The 8,528-nt window shown below is 38.6% G+C and overlaps 1 protein-coding gene across 1 annotated transcript in view; it reads right to left on the bottom strand.

The window, feature by feature from the left end:
* Positions 1 to 689: 689 nt before the first annotated feature.
* Positions 690 to 8,528, bottom strand: part of LOC112617260 (interleukin-1 receptor-associated kinase 4) — a 33,940-nt gene continuing 26,101 nt past the window's right edge. The window contains exons 10-14 of the mRNA XM_025374001.1: positions 5,845 to 6,028; positions 4,600 to 4,662; positions 1,764 to 1,922; positions 1,566 to 1,641; positions 690 to 1,247 (exon numbers count right to left, since the gene is read on the bottom strand). Coding sequence (XP_025229786.1) covers positions 1,606 to 1,641; positions 1,764 to 1,922; positions 4,600 to 4,662; positions 5,845 to 6,028 — 442 coding nt within the window. The 3' untranslated portion in view covers positions 690 to 1,247; positions 1,566 to 1,605. The remainder of the gene's footprint in view (positions 1,248 to 1,565; positions 1,642 to 1,763; positions 1,923 to 4,599; positions 4,663 to 5,844; positions 6,029 to 8,528) is intronic.

Genomic DNA, 8,528 nt, shown 5'->3' with positions numbered 1-8,528 from the left:
CTCACTGCAACCTCCGCCTCCCCAGTTCCAGCAATTCTCCTGCCTCAGCCTCCCAAGTAGCTGGGACTACAGGCGTTCACCACCACGTTCAGCTAATTTTTGTATTTTCAGTAGAGACAGGGTTTCACCATGTTGGCCAAAATGGTCTTGAACTCTTGACCTCAGGGGATATGCCCACCTCAGCCTCCCAAAGTGCTGGGATTTACAGGTATGAGCCACCACAACTGGCCAATGTGACCCATTATCTCACAGTTCTATATATTAGAAGTCCGGCACAGCACAGACAGGTTCTCATACTGAGGATCACGCAAAGCTGAAATCTAGGTGTCAGCCAGGTTGTGGTATCATCTGAAGCTTGGAGTACTCTTCTTAGCTCACTCAGATTGTTGGTGGAATTCAATTCCTTGTGGTTGCAACTGAGGTTCCAATTTTTTTCCTGCTTGCCCACAACTGGAAGGTACGTCTCATCTTCTAGAGGCCACCTTTAGGTTTTAGCCAATGTGGCCCTCTCACAACATGGTACATACTTCTTCAAGGCTTACAAGGAGAATCCTTCTTGCAAGGGTTCACCTGATTAGGTCAGGCCCTTTCAACAGTCTCCAAGTGAGTTGTTTAGGAACCTTAGCTGCATCTGCAAAATTCTTTCAACTTTGTCATGTAACATAATCTAATAATGGACATATCATTATGGCAGCATCATCAAGGGATATTTTATTTGTGGTTAAATGATTGCTGTGAACACAATCTATAAATATATGACTAATAGGATTTTGTAACTGGCTCTATAAACTTTAAATTTTGTATTATTTTTATAATTCACAAAGTGCTTGTCTATATTCTGCATCATTTGATTTTCATGATTACCTGTCAGAGAAGCACAGCAGATATTAGCCCAATGTTATTAGTGGCTCACAGCAGCTAAGTGTATGTCCAAAGCTTTACAGCAAATTAGTAGTGGAGTCAGTTGGGCTTCAGATCAGAGTGTTTCCACCCTATATACAGCCCAGGCTCTTTTTGCTAACTCTGTAATTTTCAAACTGTGTTTGATGCTTGGAGATATCTCAGGGATTACTGTAAGAACTGGGTGTGATACTAATGGGTAGGGCTAAGTGTTGATATGGTGGCTCTATTTTTATATGTTGGAAGTTCAACCCATGCTTTAATAACCACTATCCTGCAACAGCCTGCGCCTTGCTAAAGGTAAAGAAGAATATTTGGGAAAAAAATTAGTTAAAAAAATGGTTGAGGCCAGGCGTGGTGGCTCACGCCTGTAATCCCAGCACTTTGGGAGGCCGAGGCGGGGGGATCATGAGGTCAGGAGATCGAGACCATCCTGGCTAACACGGTGAAACCCCGTCTCTACTAAAAAAAAAAAAAAAAAAAAAAAATAGCCGGGCGTGGTGGTGGACGCCTGTAGTTCCAGCTACTTGGAAGGCTGAGGCAGGAGAATGGCGTGAACCCGGGAGGTGGAGCTTGCAGTGAGTCGAGATCATGCCACTGCACTCCAGCCTGGGCAACAGAGCGAGATTCCATCTCAAATTAAAAAAAAAAAAAAAATGGTTGAGATAGGTGTATATAAAAAGTCAAGAGTCTATTCCAATAGTTTTAAGAATCTGTCATCTCTTGCAGCAGCTGTTGAACCTTATAAAAAGACATAGAAAAAAACAAAAGAACCACATTATACACTTGCTTTAAAATATACACTCTGGAAAATATGATGAACCCCACCCCTTTCTTTTTAAATAAATATACAAAATTCATACCTTCTTAATGTCTGGTCTCTTATTTTTCTTTTCATGCAGACAGTGACTAGCAACAGAGTACATAGCTTCAACTGAAGTGGAATCAGCATCATTCATCTTTTTATCAATATAATCTTCAATCGTCTTTTCTTCATCTTCAATTTCTTCTTTAATATCTAGCTTTAAAATGAGTGTTAAAACTTTAAGAGCTTCAAATCAAAGTGAAGGAAATTAGAATGTATATTTTAATTATTTAAATTAATCTACTTTGTAATAACATGTACTCTCATTTTACTATCTTATCTTAAAACCCTATTAAGAATTCAAGACCCAGCCTAGGCAACATGGTGAAACCCTGTTTCTACTAAAAATACAAAAAATTAGCCAGGCATGGTGGTGTGCACCTGTAATCTTAGCTACTCAGGAGGCTGACACAGGGGAATCGTCTGAACCCAGGAGGCAGAGATTGCAGTGAGCCGAAATTGCGCCACTGCACTACTCCAGCCTGGGTGACAGAGCGAGACTCTGTCTCCAAAAACAAAACAAAACAAACAAACAAAAAAAACAAGACATACAGGACAAATTCTATGTAAATAAGTACATCCATCCACCACAAAATGACATTTTGGTCAACTGGTCAATGACAGACCACATATAGATGGTGGTCCCATAAGATTATAATACCATATTTTTACTGTACCTCTTTTATTTTTACATACATAAATACTTACCATTGTGTTACAATTGCTTACAGTATCCAGGACAGTATTATGCTGTACAGCATATGTTTGTAGCCTAGGAGCAATACCATACAGCCCAGGTGTGTAGTAGGTCACATCATCTAGGTTTGTGTAAGTACACTCTATGAGGTTCACACAATGAAACTGCCTAACAACGCATTTCTCGGAACATATTCCTGTCATTTGGCAACACATGACTGGGTGTGTGTGTGTGTGTGTGTGTGTGTGTATAATATAAATGTATATTTATTTATACCTTCTAGATACTTCCACCCATCTGCCTTCCAATTTTTATATTTATGTTATGAGCTAATTGCTTATATGTTTCCATTAGCAGCATTTACTAGGTGGGCAGCACAGCGTGGTCTGCTTCTTGATGTGCTTCTAATAGCGCAACTCCAACTTCTGGACCCTGACTCCTCCTCCCTGTACCCAATAAACTTCTCTATGGGTACTAAGATTGTTGAATCAAAGAGAAAAAGGGAGGGGAAAAATGGGGAGCAGGCCATGATAAAAAAAAAAAAAAAAAGAATTAACAGGGAGAGAAGTGTAGGAATAAGAGAGTAAGTTGGGTGAATCATGGTCTCCCAAAACATGTCTATGCCATAATTTCTGGAATCTGTAAATGTCCTCTTATTAGGAAAAGAAGGGCCTTTTAAATGTAATTAAGTATCCTGAGATGAGAATATTCCAGATTATGGATAATCCTGGAGGTAAGCCCCACATCCAACGAGCAAGGCAAGATTCTCTCTGGAGCCTCCAGAGAGAGCATAGTCTTGCCAATACCTTGATTTCAGACTCTGGCCTCCAGAACCACGAGCAAATAAATTTCTGTTGCTTTAAGTCACACAGTTTTTGGTACATTTTTACAACAGTCCTAGGAAACTAATACAGATGAAAAAAACTATTCATGAGAGGTAAACTCTTCAAAAACACTTTCAAAAGATAAATTCTGAAAATGTTTGGCAATGGCAGAATCTAGTAACATAAGGGTTCCTCAAAGGATCATTTTTTTTTTAACTGTGCTTGTACAAAAATCTTATTACTTTAGAGTCACATCACAGTCAAACCTTAAGAATGGGTGAAAGAGTGTAATTCTCCAAAGATTTATGATTTTCACTATTATATGATGAGATGCAAAACTTGTGACTGAGATAGAGCTTATGTTTTCCTGCATTTCATCCTTACTCAAGCCAAAGTTTTGAGGCTTTTATATATTTTGAAAGAAAAAGCCTTAGGCAAAATGATGGAAAACTTAGGTAAAGTATATGCTGCATGCAAGTTAGTGAATCAATCTGGGTTCAATCTTGAGCCCTCCATACCCACAGAGGAGGTCATAGGAACTCCCACTTGAAGGCAGTTGGTCAGAAGTTCTGGAGGCCTAAACTTGCGACTGGTGTCTGGTGGGACCGCAGTCTCGGGGACAGAGCCCTTAACCTGTGGGATCTGATTCTGATGCTATCTCTAGGAACATAGTGTCAGAATTAAATTGGAGGAGATCCAGCTGACTTTCGCTGCAAAGTAGACTGCCTGCTTGTTGGTGGAGGGAAATCCTCCCCACTCACATTTGGTCACAGAAATCTTCTGTGTTGATTGTTGCTGTGGTATGAGAGCAAAGGAAATACATGATTTGAGTTTTTCCTAACAATAGCAAATTTGGTATGTTTTTTATTGTAACTTTGTAAATAAAATACCCCATGATAGAAATAAGTAGAGAACTTTTCCTAGCAATTTTATTCTGAGAGAAATTTGAATGGAAGCCATTTTTTTCCTTTCTGAAAATGTTGAAAACACTGTTATTAAGAGCAGCCACCCTGAAAGTAACAAAATAAACATAAGCTAAAGAGGACCTCAGAAATCATTTCGTTCTATTTTCATTTTACCCACAAAGAAATCAGAACAAAGAATACGTAAGTGACTTTTCTAGGCTTCACAAATACTTCATGGGAGAGCTGAGAATGAAAAGTATTTAATGCTTTTTCCATATGCTATTGTGTAATAGCCAATGGAAAGACTGCCAACAGAAAATGTTATTTCTAGATGTCAAATTTATCCATATAAATTTAGACTACAAAAGCAGAGAAAAAAGGATTGAGGAAAACGAATATTTCAATTACCAATAACTGAGGTTCACGGTGTTCATCCACGGCTGGAAGTCCAGTTATTATTTCTAGTAAAACCTATTAAGACAAAAAAATTTCATTAATATAATACACAAGACAGGCTGGGAATGGTGGCTAACGCCTGTAATCCCAGCACTCTGGGAGACAGATGTGGGAGGATAACTTGAGCCCAGGACTTCAAGACCAGCCTGGGCAACAGGGAGACCCTGTCTCTACAAAAAATTTTAAAAAACATTGGCCGGGTGTGGTAGCACATATCTGTAGTCCCAGCTACTTGGGAGGCTGAAGTGAGAGGATCACTAGAGCCTAGGAGGTTGAGGCTGCAGTGAGCCGTAATTCCACCACTGCACTCAGCCTGGGTGACCAAGTGAGGCCTTGTCTCTAAAATATACATATATTATACATGATACTAATAAATTATATATATAATACTCAAGACAAAAATAAATATAAACTAGAAGGAATATGAATCTTGGTTACAAAATTTGATTAATCATTCTATACAAGGCTATGTCTTTTAGATATTAAAGTGGAAAGAACACGAGCTTTGGGCATTTCTCGCCATCCCTCCTTCAGGGATATCTCGGACCCCATCATGACCATAAGCAGCTCTTTTCTGTTGGCAATTCTACTAAGGAGTCAGCCCCACTCAACGTATGTTCTGGGAACTCCCAATCCTTTTCCTGCCTCTTAGGGATTCTTCACAAGAATAATTTTCTCTGGCTCTTAGGAGAATATTATTTTCTAAACATTAGGCATATTCTACAGTCCTATGCCTTGTTTTCACAGTGCTATGAAGTTAAATTTCCATATATGGAACACATATGAAAAAACAAATTGAAGAAAAAGCCCCTGGCTTCTCCAACCACCCACACCTATCTCTTACTCTATCTTAAAATTTATTGGGAATAGACAGGTAGATTAGTAAATGTCGAAAAATGTGAGACTAAAGTATATACTGTATGACACGATTCATTTAATGCATTGGGTGTCATGCTAATTCATAAACACAGATGGCAAGAAAATCATTTCTTGTAGTCATTTCAAAAATCAATTCAAAAGTTTTACACATTGGAAGAAGTTTTTACAAACTTTCTGGTATAAGTAGAGGTAAATGTGAAAAACTTGTGTTGTTACCTAAGAGAGCTAAACAAGATGGGTGTATTAAATAATATTCTACTTCATTTCCACAATTATAGCAGAATGACTATTTTTACTAATTATGTATATGGAACTTACCACACCAAAGCTGTAAATGTCAGATTTGGGTGTTATTTCTCCTCGCAAAGCTTCAGGTGCCATATAAGCTGTTGTTCCCACAATTCTGCTAGTCATGACTGTCTGGGCAAACTTCTCAGAAGCCCGTGCAAGGCCAAAGTCAGATATTTTAGCAGTAAAAGCTTCATCTAGTAAGATATTTGCACTGAAAAAAATGTAAAGTTTGAAGAAAAAAAATGTTTTCCCCACCCCAAAAAAGTCAAACAGCTCCTTAGCTAAATGTATGTATGCATGTATATATGTATATGCATACATGTCTATGTACATACATATTTACAGAGTATAACATTTTATAGTATGCATCATAAAAGCCTAAAATTTCTATTAATAAACCTAGAACTCAGATTATAGCTAAAGAGAAGCAACTGTCCTCTTTTTTTATGTTTCTTGAGGAAAAAATTTAGGAGAATAAAAATGAAATAAAACTGTCTACATTAGTAAGAGATATTTTCATTATTCCGCAAATAATTTATTATAGGGTAAATTACTACAAAGTCTTCCAAGGCACCTTTAATAATTCCTTTCTTAATATGTATCAATTCATTTAAAAACAAATTTCCAACCAAAGTATCTCAATTATGCATTTCTTTATTCTTTTGTTCTGTACTATCTGGCTTTTGAAGAGAAAAAAATATGGCCAAAATATCTCAATTAATTCATTATATGCTTTCATACTTTCATTCAACACAATCTTATTGAGAACTCCCTATGTCGTATAGTATTTAAGCTCACTGCTGGGCATGGGGGAGTCTTAAAATCTTGTCTGTGACAAAGGCATAAATAATTTTTTAAAACAATGGTAATATTAGGTACAAAATGCTGAGAGAACAACCATGTGCCTGGAAAAAGCAGGAAAAATTTCAAACAGAGGGTGACAAGTGTGCTTAGTATCGAAGGATTATTAGAAGTTGATAGTTACATGAGGGAAAGAAAGGCACTCCAGGCAAATGGAGTAACAGCTACAGAGTGACGAAAATATGATATGGTGTACATGGTCAACTTCAAGGAATGAGTGTCCTAGAAACATGGAGATCATTTGAATTTTATCCTGTGAGCAACAGGCTACCAGCTAAAGTTTTCACAGTAGGAAACTGATGTTATTAGACTTAACTTTTAGGACCATGACCTGGTAGCACTGTAGTGAATAGATGAGGACTGATAGGCTGGATTTAGGTTGACTACAAAGGTTTGTAACAAAGCAAATGAGAGATAATGAGGGTCTAAATGGTCATAACATGGGATAAATGGAAAGTGAAAATTTTGAGGCTCACTCAACAGAATTTTGTAATTAGCATGATACAGAGAATGAGAACGTCTTCAGCTTGAGAGAGAGAATGAATAGTGACTTCACTGGATCAGAAAGGAAATGTGGAAAGACTTTAGGTTGGAGAGACCTGATGAGTTTGATTTCTCATGTGCTGACTTAAAGGTTACTGTGGGATACCCAGATGCAGTGTTTTTGGTACGGGGATACTAAAAATCCAGGACTGGAAGCTTATAATACGGATTCGAAAAACACTCACATATAAGTAGCAGTTAAAATCAACATAATATCACTCAGCAAAAACACACAGAGAGAAGCCGGGAGGGTGGCTCACGCCTGTAATTCCAGCACTTTGGGAGGCCAAGGTGGGCAGATCACCTGAGGTCAGGAGTTCGAGACCAACCTGATCAACATGGAGAAATCCCATCTCTACTAAAAATACAAAATTAGCAGAGCGTGGTGGTGCATGCCTGTAATCCAAGCTATTCAGGAGGCTGAGGCTCGAGAATCTCTTGAACCCAGGAGGCGAAGGCTGCAGTGAGCCAAGATCGCGCCACTGCACTCCAGCCTGGGTAACAAGAGTGAAACTCCGTCTCAAAAAAAAAAAAAAAAGAACATATAGGGAGAAAAGAGACAATGATAAGAACATGGGAAAGTACCAACAATACATGAAGGATAGGAGATGGTGTTTCTTTTCTCATCTAGGGTCAGTTCCTCTGCTCGAGCTGCTTACATTCTCAGGAACCCTACTGAACACATGATCCCATTTCTCTCTTCCACGGTATCCTCTCCCTCTTAATCTGGATCCTTCCTATAGGCAGACAAGCACAGTTTAGTCTCTGCTTTCTTAAAAAAAAAAAGTTTCCTGAATGACATATCTATTTCTAGCTGTCCCCTTAGTAACATGTCTTAAAAGACTTGTCTGTACTCCTATCTCAGTTCTCTAGCTCTCACTCTCTCAACTACAATGTGATTTCTAAACCAATTACTACATGGAAATGGGTTTCCATAAAGTCACCAAAGACAATGGTGATGCTAATCCAATGATTAAAGCACTTGACTCTTTTTGACTACTCCCTCTTGGGAAACTCTTTCCTCATTTTCAGGGACTCCACACTCTGCAGGTTTTCACCTTACCTTTCTCTGTATGTGTACTTCCTGAGATTCCTTTTTGTGATCATCCCTTCTATTTGGCCATTAAGTCTTAGGGTTCCTCAAGACTTAATCTTGTGACCGACCTTTTCTTTTTTTTTTTTTTTTTTGAGACGGAGTCTCGCTCTGTAGCCCAGGCTGGAGTGCAGTGGCCGGATCTCAGCTCACTGCAAGCTCCGCCTCCCGGGTTTACTCCATTCTCCTGCCTCAGCCTCCCGAGTAGCTGGGA

This window comes from Theropithecus gelada, unplaced genomic scaffold (genome assembly GCF_003255815.1).
Source record: "Theropithecus gelada isolate Dixy unplaced genomic scaffold, Tgel_1.0 HiC_scaffold_15987, whole genome shotgun sequence".
NCBI classification, from domain to species: domain Eukaryota; kingdom Metazoa; phylum Chordata; class Mammalia; order Primates; family Cercopithecidae; genus Theropithecus; species Theropithecus gelada.
Note: the sequence above shows the minus strand (reverse complement) of the source record. Positions and strands in the feature narration are given on the sequence as shown.